General features: G+C 41.4%; 1 protein-coding gene across 6 annotated transcripts in view; it reads left to right on the forward strand.

Annotated features, from left to right (window-relative positions):
• The first annotated feature begins 2011 nt into the window (after window positions 1-2011).
• Window positions 2012-13068, forward strand: part of Ric3 (RIC3 acetylcholine receptor chaperone) — a 59483-nt gene continuing 48426 nt past the window's right edge. The window contains exon 1 of one of the 6 annotated variants that reach the window (XR_008213203.1): window positions 2012-2213. Coding sequence is in view for 4 of the 6 variants with exons in the window: in XM_052714129.1 (XP_052570089.1) it covers window positions 2090-2213 (124 nt within the window). In the remaining 2 variants the exon portion in view is untranslated. The remainder of the gene's footprint in view (window positions 2214-13068) is intronic. The other 5 variants (XM_052714129.1, XM_052714130.1, XR_008213202.1 and 2 more) reach the window with 5 other exon arrangements.

The raw sequence follows: 13068 nt of genomic DNA on the forward strand, positions 1-13068 counted from the left end.
GTGGGAGCATTTTCTTGATTGCTGGTTGATGTAAGAGGGCCCAGCCCACTGTGGGTGATGCCATCCCTGGGCAGTTATTTCAAAACAGTAACTGAGTAAGCTGAGGAACAAGCCAGCATTCCTATGGTCTCTGATTCAGTTCCTTCCTCCACTTCCCTTGATGATGGACTAGAAACTGTAAGCCAAGCAATATCTGCGAACCTGAGAACATTGTAAGTACTTTACAGCTTTTGGTGGTATGAATGACATAAATAAGGGTGCCAGCAGGGACAAACATCTGTAGGAAAGAAATTTGAAGGATATTTACTTCTTTTGTTTTTTGAGACAGGGTCTCTCTATTACATAACTCTGGCTGCCCTTGAACTCACTGTGTAGACCAGGCTGGCCATGACTCACGGAGATCCACCTGGCTTTGCCTCTGAAGTGCTGGGATTAAAGGTGTGCATCACCATGCCTGGCTTGGATATCTGCTTCTTAACTAGACCCTCAACCAGTCCTTTTTTATTCATCTGCACACCACACCCTGGCCCTCAAAGATTACCAGTGCTTCTAATTACTAGAATTTATAGGTTCTTGGGAGCAAATTAGTTTGCTTCATAAAGGCTTTCCTTTGTAGCCAATTAACTTTTTGTGTTGTAAATATTCATTATCCAATTGGTAGGTGGCTAGTGAATCACTAAAATGTAACTGACTAGTACTATACAATCTGAAATAATATTTTGGATATATCAGTTTAAATGATACTTACTTAAATTAATTTCACACATTTATTTTAACCCATTTAATACAACTATTAGAAATTCTGAATTGTGTTTCTACTGGATGGTGTTGCCATGTGCCTTACACAGTTTTGAGCCTTCTCATCTGCTATCCTGTTTTCTAGCATTCTGTTTAGTCTTGTAGGTTTATACCCTTTTTCATTTTGGGAAGTGTCTAGGGGAAAGCAAAGATAAATGCATGTGTTACACCTCCATGTTTAACTGGAAGTTCTCCGTATACTTTCCAGGACCTAGTTCTGAGAGCTACAGTCTCAGGACTTTATGACTGGTCACCAACTGCATGGCCAGCTAAAATAAATTATTGGTAGTTCTCTGAACACGGCAGGAAACTTAACTTTCTTTGCTTGATTTTCATTGAATGCACCCCTGGTCCCTCTCACCTGTCTGCCTATTAAATAAAGAGCTCAAACTACACCCCAGCAGAGCCTTTCCTGACTCCTCTTTGCAGCTGAGCTGACTGTGGAGTCCAGAATTTTGTTTAGATACCCACCTGTTTCTCAGTGGAACCCATTTGATTCATCAAACTCTTCAGAGTTTGAAGTGTACTTTAAAACTAAAAGAACATTTGTTAAAGAAGTAGAGACAGGTGGCATAGGGTTAAGGTTTTGTAACATGGAAAGGCTGACTGAAAAGCTTCATAAGGATAGTTGTTCTAAGCTGTTTCTTCAGATGAGTTTTTGACAGATGAAGATGACATCAGGGATTTTCCAGGTATAGCAAACAGAATGAATAAAAGTCCCCTTTTAAACAAGGGGACTTGTTTCTTCAAAACAAGAGAATTAGTAGCAAATGAGTCATCCTGTTTTTAAAGAGCATTGGTAAGACTAGATCATGCAGGCCCTTAAGGTCAGATAAAGAAATTTGATGTCATTCTAAAGGTCATGGTAGGTTCTGGAAGGCTTTGAGCTACGGCGAGAACTCAATAGTTCTGCGTTTTGGTTTTATCGCCTTTGGTTGCAGATGGAGTTGTGGAAGCGATGTGCATGAACTGAAGTTGGGAAAGTGAGTTCCTCCCGCAAATGAGGCAAGGGTTTAGAGGTGGGTGGTGAACAAGGATAGAGAGAAACGAAAACCCGCCAGATTTAGGCACTAGGATGCCCGTGCCTGGGTGACAGCTGGATTCGGGCAAGCTGGAAGCTTGCGGTTGACACACACCGCATCACCCTAGGGCACTCGGGGTAGCGGAGGGGTTACACGCGTCTTGTCCCTCGCGCGCCGCCGTCTGCGCAGCCCGCGGGTCCGTTGTAAGCCGGCTTGCGCGCTGCGGTTCCGGTTCCGGTTTCAACTCCTGGGCTCCGCGGTACGCAGCTATGGCGTACTCCACGGTGCAGAGAGTGGCTCTGGCCTCCGGGCTCGTCCTAGCTGTATCGCTGCTGCTGCCCAAGGCCTTCTTGTCCCGCGGGAAGCGGCCGGAGCCGCCGCCGGGCCCTGAAGGTGAGCGCAGGCGATGCTCGCGGGCGGTCTTGGCCCCCCAGGCCCACACCATTCCCCTCAATGGCTTGTTTGTCATTTTGTCACCTGTGCCTGAACTTAGAGTCAGTAGGTTTCCCTTTTCTACCATGAGTCTGTAGGAACCTTAGTAGGTAGTGGAGTTTCAGCTTGGTTTTGGGTGCTCACTGGTTCAGCCTTTTGTTGCCTCTTATAGTACAACTTGATCTGGGGTTGGTGCTGCACACCTGAAATGCTACCATTCCAGAGTCAGGAGGATCACTGTAAATTCAAGGCCAGCCTGGCCTCCTTAGTGAATTCCAGGCCAGCCAGCGCTACATAGTAAGACCCCGTCTCAAAAAACCAAAATTTTGTTCAATAATTTAAACCATTTTTTTCTTCCTGAGGCAGAGATAAGCAAGTTATTGTACTCCTCATGCCGGTTAATTCTTGTTTTTTTTTTTTTTTTTGTTTTTGTTTTTGTTTTTTTTTTGGCATGAGTGTGATGTTTCAAAATCAGCCCCCTTGACTATTACACTCTGGCAGTTTTACAGAATCTGTAAATGCATGGTCCTGAATGCTGGGAGAATGGACTGGAACAATTCTCTGTTGTTCTCAAAGTTCTGCTGGTAACTGTCTTGTGAGTAATCCCTGTAACCTCCTTGAGCCATGTGAACAGTCGGTGAACGTTTCCTCTGATTTCAGCCTGTTGGTTGCTGGACAGCTCCCTTTGAACTGTAATCCTCTTTGAATTTGTGCATATTGGCTGTCCTTCCATCCTCTGGAGCATTAGAGATTAAAAATACTATAAATGCAAAGCGCCATGCTCTAGGGGCTAAAGGCAGGTTGAGCACATTATTCTGCCTGCAGAATGTGTTTGATGAGCTTTCCTTGTAAAATTGCCATTCCACCCCCCCCCCGTTTCTGTCATAACAGAATTCAAAAAGTCTTGCTCATTTTTCTTTCCTGTCATTGTTTTTTGTCTTGAAGAGTGATGATCTTCAAGACTGTCTTCAAAATCTGTGATGATCCTGAACAGTAAAGAGTAAAGTCCCCTTCCCCCTGGTTCAAATAGCTTAAAGAAGTACTATTGAGTGTGAGTGGAAGACACTTCTGCTTCTCAGTGTTGTAGAGGGTATAGAGTTCATTGTAGATGCGACTTCCTTCCCTTGAGAACCCAGGCACTTATGGTCAGTGTTCCCATCTTGAGGGTTTTGCCCTTTCTATTTTTTTCATTCCTGAGATGCTCATCTCTTGCTTCCTTCTCATCATCAAGTTTCTGCTCAGATGCATCCTCTTTAGATTTTGCCCGATGACCCCAGTTAAAGTAAAGCTTCCCTCAGGACCACTTTAAAGGTGGTCTTGACCAGCAGTTATGGTATATCCTATCATATGTCATGCACACAGTGTGCAGACACTCACTGAATTCCAAGGAACAGGAATTAAGTCCCCGCCTCAGAGAACTCCTGGTTTAGTAGGTCTAGTAGAGGAAAACAGATGAGTACCAATGCATCAGTTGCTGGTATTCATCTGGTCTACACTGGGAACAGTGGAGATGAACATATGCAGCAATTTGTTACTGGAACTTAACAAAGGCTTTATAGTTTTTTCTTTCTCTTCCACCCCAAGATCTAGTACATGTGCTATGCAATTTGTCTGTTTAAGCACGAGTCAATTTCTTTTGCATATTCACAGTTGTGTAGACATCACCCCATTAAGTTTTTGAACATTTCATCACCACCCCACAAGGTACTCTGTACATTTTAGCTGTTATCACCCTCCACATTTCCCCATCTGTAGTCAAGGGCAGCCAGGCATCTTTTTCTGCCTCTGTAGAATTACCTATGCTCTTCCTAACTGGCTTTTTGTTTTGTTTTGGTTTTTGAGACAAAGTTTCTCTGTGTAGCCTTGGCTGTCCTGGAACTCACTCTGTAGATTAGACTGGCCTCAAACTCACAGAGCTCTGCCTACCTCTGCCTCTGAGTGCTGGGATTAAAGGTGTGCACCACCACTGCTTGGCCTGACAGACTTTTTAAAACTAGCATAAAGTCTCAAGGTTCATTTATCGTCTAGCATGTGCTTCATTCCTTTTAATGGCAGAATACTAGTCCATTGTGTTGATAGGTCACATTTTACTGATCTCTTTTTTAGTTGAGGATATTTGTTTTTTGTTTTGTTTTGTTTTGTTTTTTTGCCTTTCAGTTCTTAGGAATAATGCTACCATTTGTTTAAAGATTTCTGTGTGGACTTATATTTGTGATTGGAACTAAGAGTGTGATTTCCTAGTTGTATAGTTATATTTTACTTTTTGAGATACTGCCAGACAGTTAACAAAGCAACTTTACCACTTTAAAGGCCTATTAGCAGTATGTGATGGTTCTGATTTCTCTGCATCTTGCAAATTGTAGGGACAAAGTTGAAATGACTACAGCCATCTTGGGTCATAACCACCATGATTGCCCTTGAGTAATCCTAGTTAACTTCCTGGCATAGTTTGTAGACAAAACCTTTAGAGTGATGTTTGGGACTGTATGAGCAGAGCTCAGTGCTGTTGAGAATGTGCCTGACATCTTTGACATTAGCTTGAGATAAACACGGTGTGTTCCTGGGTTTGGAGAAACCATTCTGTCCTGATGGTGACAAAATCATCCTTCTTCTGACCCAGATAATGGAAAGTCACCAGTCTTTTTGTTGTTTTGACCACCATACTTCTGTCAGTTAGTCCCAAATAAATGACATTGAAATCCTGGGTCTGTCTACCTTGCACCCTGCAGCTGGTGTAGCATTGACTGCATGCCCTTCTGATTACAGCTGTCCTAATGAGTCGGAAGTGTCATCTCCTTGTGGTTGTATTTGTATCTCTCTGGTAACTGATGGCATTGAGGAACTTTTTTGGAGGGGGACGTGTGTGTGTGTGTGTGTGTGTGTGTGTGTGTGTGTGTGTGTGTATTTGCTTTCTGTATATCTTCTGTAGAGAAATATCTATTCAAGTCTTTTATCTTTTAAGAGTTGGGGAGCTCGTCATTTTGTTGTTGAGTTATATGTGTTACTAGATACTCCATTTACTAGTCAAATATCTTCTCCCATTCAGTGTGGTGTGTTCACTTTATTCAAAAAAGAAAAGTTTTAAATTTTGATGAATTTCAGGTTTTTTTCTTTTGTTACTTTTAGTGTCAGATATGTCTAAGGTAAATCATTGTCTTATCTGATGATTTATTCCTGTGTTTGCCAGTTCTATTGTTTATGCTGCTGCATTTACATCTTTGGGCCTTTGAAGTTATTTTTTGGCATATGATAGGAGGCAAGAGTCCAATTCCATATGGGGGTGTATAGTTGTTCCAGCACCATTTATTGAAAAGACTGCTCTTTCTCATTGAATTGTTTTTGGCACCCTTGTAAAACCCAGTCAGCTATAACATGAGTTCATGCCTACATTTTCATTCTGTTCCAATAGTCTACCCATTGCACCTCCACCTTTTTTTTCCAGAGCTGAGGACCAAACCCAGGGCCTTGCACTTGCTAGGCAAGCGCTCTACCACTGAACTAAATCCCCAACCCCCACATTGCCCTTTTGAAACTATAAAGTTGCAGTCCCATAGGTTTTTCTTTTGCAAGATGGTATAGGATTTTATGGGTCTTGTGACCGGCATTTTAGTATTAATTTAATGACCATTTCATTGATTTCTGAAAGAAAACAATAACAACAACAAAGAGCCAGATTTCACTAGATTGTTTTGAATCAGTTTTGAGAATATTGCTGTCTTACTGATGTTAAGCTTTCAATCTATGAACACAGGATTTCTATTTATCTAGATCTTTTTCTTTCAAAGAACTTTCAGTTTTCAGTATTTAACACTTATTTTGTTAAATATACCCCTCCGGGGCTGGAGAGATGGTTCAGTGGTTAAGAGCACTGGCTGCTCTTCCAGAGGTCCTGAGTTCAGTTCCCAGCAACCACATAGTGGCTCACAACAATCTCTAGTGTGATCTGATGCCCTCTTCTGGCATAAAGGCATATATACAGATAGGACACTCATATATAAAATAAAAATTTGTTTGTAAAATATATATATATATATATATATATATATATATATATATATCCCTCCCTAACTATTTTCTTTTTGATGCTATATTGTGAATATTTTGAGACTGTTCCTTGTTAGACCATAGATACATGATGCTTATGTGTTGAGCCTGTACTTTGCCACTTACTGAACTTGTTTATTAGGTTTTTTTTTTTTTTTAAGATTGATTTATTATGTATAGTGTTCTGCCTGCATGTATCACTGCAGGCCAGAAGAGGGCATCAGATCCCATTATAGATGGTTGTGAGCCACCATGTGGTTGCTGGGAAGTGAACTCAGGACCTCTGGAAAAGCACTCAGTGCTCTTAACCCCCTGAGCCATTTCTCCAGCCCCATATTAGGTTTTTTTTTTTTTTTTAAACATAATCATGTTGTTTTCAAATGAGAGGGTTTTACTTTCATTCTAATCTACATCCCTTTTGCTTCTTTTTCGTGCTTAACTAGACTAGCTGGAGTCTAGTACTGTGTAGAATAGAAGTGATAAAAGCCAATACTATATCTCAAGCAGAAACTTCTTGTATTGTTAAATATAGTGTGGGTAGGGGTGACTTAGTTGTCCTTTATCAGACTGAGGAAATTTCCTTTGTGTATAGTTTGTTGAATGTTTTTGATCATGGGTTGGATATTGAATTTTACCAAATGCTTTTACACTGTCAAGGTGATTGTGTGGTTTGCTTTTAATTCCATTGAAATGGTATTTACATTAATTGACTTTTAGATATTAAACCAACCTTGCATTCTTTGGCTAAAAATGAAGAGGCAACTCTAAAGTGTGTGTGTGTGTGTGTGTGTGTGTGTTTCTTTTTCCTTTTTTTTTTTAAACTGTTGAGAACTAGGACCTGACCTAAGGTTCCCTGAGGCCCTGATGCATGGAGAAGAACTATAGCTCCTTTTCTAAACCAGGAATATGCTTGGTAGAGCCAGTAATAGCATGGGGCAGGGCCGTGGGGGAGCTATGGTTTAGGATCCTGAGAACCCAACTTGTCTACCCTAAGGGGCTATGGTTATCTATCCCAAGGCCCTTGAGATATCTTATGTTCTTTTTTTGCAACATTGCTAGATTAGCTTCCCACTGTCTTTGTCCCATTTTCCCTTTCAGAAAAAACTGTATGTAAGATAATGTACTTCTTTTTTGTTGTTGTTTGTTTGTTTGTTTGAAGACAGGATTTCTCTGTGTAACAGCCCTAGCTGTCCTGAAACTCACTTAGTAGACCAGGCTGGTCTCGAACTCATAGAGATCCACCTGCCTCTGCCTCCAAGTGCTGGGATTAAAGGCATGAGCCACTACTGCCCAGCTGGTGCTATACTTCTTAATAAGCTTGCTTGGCAAAGGACATTATTTATGCAAGACCTCTGACCCCAGCTTTACTGTCTTCTTTATCTTCTCTTCTCCTGGAACTCTCCCTTAGACCCTGTCATTGAAGAATGACCTACTGGTGGAGGTCATTAACCATCCAGTGGAAGAGAATTTCAAATAGAGGAAACGTAGGGTCTTGAAAAAGGCCTAAGAGTTTTGAGGTCTGAGACCAAAGATGTTGACAGAAAAGACCAAACTGTAGAACTTTTTTCTGCTATAGGAGTCTGGATTTTATCCTAGTCATCATAAGTTACAAGAGAAGAAGTGTTGTAAACTGTTCCAGTCTTGGGTGACCGATCGTTTACCTCAATGGGAACAGGGGAGAAGAAAGGCCACGAGATGTTGTCCTTTTTTTAAGATTGCTTCCTTTTAAGCCACAGCTGTCTGAATCAGCAACTGCAACTCCGCTGCTACCATCAGCAGTTAGGCCAAGGGCCATAGCTGGAGGGAATTCTGTTCCCTCCGGCTCCAACTCTTTCAAAGCTACAAGGGAGCTTAACTAAACCTTTCTCCCTCTAAGGAACTCAAGATTCAAAGGTTAAGGTGGAATTCTGCTCTTCAGAGAGGCTGAATAGCAAGTAGCTCACCCCCTCTCCTTGCTCGAGTCCTCCAAAAGCTTCTCACCCCTCCTTATAAAACCTTTCACACCTGGCTCCTTCCTACCACTTCCTGTCAGCTAGATGCTGACTCAGCCTCCTGACCTCAGGTGAATTGTATTTAATCAAACATTTTTGCATCAGTAAACGTTCCAGAACATAAACAAAAGTAACACACCTTGAAATAATATTCTATCACAACCAGACTTTATTACTTGTATCTCTGGAGTTTTGTTTCTTCCTGCTATGATATCTCTAGCTCCCTTATCCACTCCTCATATAATGTAGTTGGAAATGGCTGAACACAGGCTACATTAGAAGGGGCTTCTAAAATTGCAAATAGCAGCAGGTATAAAGCAGTCTGCTCCTGAGACAATCGTCTCCCTGCATATTCCTTTTAAAATTATTAACTGAGTTTGCTGTGAGTTTTTGGCAGCCTCTCTGCTGACTTTGCTGCAGTGTAGTAAAACTCCAGGATATTCCACTTCCTTTAACAGTCATCTAGGGTTGTCCATTTTATAATGTTCACTTGACATTCTGGAACCAAATATAGGACTTTGTAGTTTTCTCTGTTACATTTTTCCTGTTTAAGTTTGTCCTGGCACTTCAGCCTCTTGGAATTCTCTAAAGGGAATTCATTGTTGAATTTATGTCTTTATCACTTATCTCACTATATTGATTAAAAAAAACTTGGTTAAAAATGTTTCAAACACAAACAAAGGTAGATTATGCAGTGTCTACACCCTCCCCACCCCACCCCCCACCTTCAGCCTTGACTGTGATCAGTGTGCCTTTGGAGCCTTTAGATTATTTTTAAAATATATCACTTATTAGCAATTACTTTTAAGATCACAGAAACATTTTTGTGTGAAGGCCTTCATGAATTTATTAGTCTTTGAATTGCTATGGTCCATCCTCCTCTCCCTTCAGTCTGTTCTCTATGCAGAAACCATAATAATCTTGTTCAAGCCTGTCTCAGTTAGGGTTCCTATTGCTGTGAAGAGACACCAGCATGACCATGGCAACTCTTATAAAGGAAAATATTTAATTGGGGTGGCTCGCTTACAGTTTCAGAGGTTCAGTCCACTATCATCTTGGCAGGGAGCATGGCCATGTGCAGGCAGACACGGTGCTAGAGAAGTTGCTGAGAGTCCTGCATCTTTCTGGCAACAGGAAGTCGACCGAGACACTGGGCAGTATCCTGAGCATAGAAAAACCTCAAAGCCTACCCCCACAGTGACACACTCCTTCTAATAAGGCCACACCCACTCCAACAAAGCCACACCTCCTAATAGTGCCACTCGCTATGAGATTATGGGGGCCAATTACATTCAAACTACCACATTCCATTCCCTGGCCTCCATAGGCTTTTAACAATATCATAATGCAAAATGCATTTAGTCTAACTTCAAAAGTCCCCATAGTCTATCACCATCTCAACAATGTTTCAAAGTCCAAAGCTCAAGGTCTCTTCTGAAAAAGACAATTACTAGTTAGCAGATATATTTTAGATAGACAGGTCATCTTCAAACACTTCAGAGATCTACAGAATATGGCATTTAAAATGTTTTAATAACTTAGAAAATTTCTCTTTTTGTTATGACTATGAGACATGTTGGCTCCTGGCAGTACCAATCTACTTCAGAGAGAATATGGGCATTGAAGAAACTGCATATGGAGTTAACTTTCATTGTGGCAAAAGTTAGCCACTGGACAACAAAGTATCCTTGAATCAACTGCTGACAACAGGACAAAAAAGACAGACAGGACACGAAACAAAGGACTACTGATTCTTGCCAAAACAAGTATGGTTATGGCTTTATCAAAAGGCATATTCTGAGGCCAGGACAATATGGCACCATCCCTGAAGTGGCCTTCGCAATCCGGAAAAAGTACAGTGCCCTTTTCTTCGAAGGCAGCTGAACAGGCAGTGGGCCGATGGCTTCTGATGTGCAATGGAACAACAGCCGAAACAGTTATTCTTGAAGAGTAACTAAGCTCACGCCTCTCAATAGTAGACTGGCATTTAATAGAGGGATGTGGAGAAGAACGGGATGCTGAGATGAAGCCATATATACACAGCCAAGAAGAATGGACAGCTGAATTGAAAAACCATCAACAATTTCCAGAATTTAAAATCCTGAATCATGACATGACACTAGTGGAATTCAGGTGTTTCTGGTACGTGGACTGCTCTCACCCAATGTGAGGTTAAACTGTTGACCTTGTGTACATCCTACTTCACAAATGAGTCTGTCAGATATGCTAAGCCTATAGGCTGAAGATGATGCCCCGACACTGCAGAGAAACCTCAGGTGACTGTCCAGGCAGCTGGCTGTTTCTGTCAACTCACATTTTTTTTGGAAACTGCTTGCATGCACTTCCTGTTTTTATTTTTGTTAGGTAATATTATTTCCTTCTTGGGTCTCTGAGGGAGTTGAAGATTAATTAGTTATAGTTGAAGATTAGTTAGGATAGAAAGTGAATTAGGTACATTTTGGACTTATCAAAATAGGATAGGTAATGGAATTGTTTTCTCTGAATTTGTCAAATACAAATGGACTAGACATTGTTTAGGTATTTATTACTTGTATATATTGTATATAGTTATTGTACTTTTGTATATAGTTTTTCTTATGTTAGTTATAACCTTTTTTCTCTTTTCATTTTATTAAAATAGAAAAAGGGAAATATGGTGATATTTTATTTGTACTGAAATGTGATTTTATTTGTATGTTAATAAATAAAGTTGCCTGGGGGTCAGAGCTAATAGCAAGCCATAGCAGAGCTGGGTGTTAGTGGCGCACGCCTTTAACCCCAGCACTTGGTAGGCAGAGCTAGGTAGATCTCTGTGTGGTCAAGGTTACAGCCAGCATTGGAGACACACGCCTTTAATCTCAATACCAACCATAGAAGACCTGGAGGTCTGTATAGACAGGCAGTGATGAGGCGGTCATGTGGTTGGGTTTACAACCAATGAGAAGGCAGAACATAAAGTCTATATAAAGACAAACACACAGGAAGTAGGTCTCTCTTGGCTGAAGAGGATTGCTGAAGCAGGAAGGGTAAGGCTCTTAGCTCTGACCTCTTGGGCTTTTATCTTTACATTGGCTTTGTGTTTCTTATTTAGTAAGATGGTTACTTCTACAGATTCATGCAATCTCTTAACTGTAATCCCCTATAAAATCAAAATAAAAAAGCAGATCACATACTTCCAACATATAATCGCATAGGATATACATTACCATTCCAAAACATAGGGAAGGGAGCTGCTAAGTTCTGCTGTTTGCTGGGCCTGGAATATGGCTCCCTCATTCAATTACATCTCTACCAACTTTCTGTGTTTCACTGCCTAAATTTGGCTGTCCTTGAACTTACTCTGTAGACTAGGCTGGCCTCAAACTCAAAGATCCACCAGCTTCTGCCTTTTGAGTGCTGGGATTAAAGTTATGCCCCACCACACCTGGCTTTAAGTTTTTCTTTAGTTTCTTTTTCCCAGTTGGAAACTTAGCTGCATAGCCTCTTGCCCTGAGATCACCACTCCCTTTATTACATTTCTTAATCTGTTTATCTCCTTGAACACAGGGCTTAGCTCTATTCCACTTAACTCCATTCCTTTTCTCCTTTTCGTTATAAATCTTCATTAGAGTTATCACTAATAACTACATGACAAAGTCTGTACTAGGTTGTTTTGAGATTTCCTCTGCCAACAGAATTAATCTAAAACTTTTCACTTTAGCCTCAGGTAGACTCTTTGGACAAGGGCAAAAAGCATCCACTTTTTTCAATAAAATACCACAAGAATGACCTCTAGGCAACATACTAAAATTCTTTTCTGAAACCTCTGGAGCAAGCCCCCCACAGTTCATCAAATCACACTCAGCACCACTGCCTTCCATGCTCCTACTAGTATGGCCCATTAAGCAGCACTTAGCCTAAGTTGACACATAGCTCTCCCCTCCTCAGAACCCTCCAGTGGCTTCCACACTTGCTGGGATAAAGGGGCAAAGTCTTTCTGTAACCTAAAGCCTTTTGTAAGCCTTGTCCCTAGCTCCTTCTGCTTTCCCTCTTTCCCATATTGTTTTGGTCACACTGGCCATCTCCTGGCTATTTCTTGAACATTCTGGACATGCTCTTGCCTCAAGGTGCTTTTATGTGTGGTTCCCTCTGCCTGACGGGCTCTACTTTGCTCTATCCATATGTCTTTTCCACCTCCTCGTCCTCGTCCTCGTCCTCGTCCTCCTCCTTCTTCTTTGGTGAACCAGTGAGTTTATTGGGATGACTTGCAGAGGCATAAGTGACTCAAAGACAGTTGTGTGACTGAAAGTCCACCTATATGAGTCACAAAACTCAGAAGGTAGGGCCAGCCTGAACTGCACAGCACGATCCTCCCTGTCCCTAATTGCCCCAAACTGCCTGCCTGCGTTCTCTCTCTCTCTCTCTCTCTCTCTCTCTCTCTCTCTCTCTCTCCTCTCTCTCTCTCTCTCTCTCTCTCTCTCTCTCTCTCTCTCTCTCTCTCTCACGCACACACACACGCACACACACTCACAAACAGATTTTTGAGACAAGTTTTCTCTGTGTAGCCCTGGCTATCCTGAAACTTGCTGTGTAGACCAGGCTGGCCTTGAACTAACAGAGATCCATGTGCGTCTGCTTGCCAATGGCTGGGATTAAAGGTGGGAGGAGCCACCACCATGTGATTTAGCTTAATCCTGTCTCAACATTTTTTTTTGTAATGGGTTTGTACTGAATTTCATTAGAATGTGCTTTGACATTCTATTTATTTGAATTTATCCTGGTTAGAATTATTTTCTCAAAAT

The sequence above is a fragment of the Peromyscus californicus genome, unplaced genomic scaffold (genome assembly GCF_007827085.1).
Source record: "Peromyscus californicus insignis strain IS unplaced genomic scaffold, ASM782708v3 Scaffold_4__1_contigs__length_199733344, whole genome shotgun sequence".
Taxonomy (NCBI): Eukaryota; Metazoa; Chordata; class Mammalia; order Rodentia; family Cricetidae; genus Peromyscus; species Peromyscus californicus.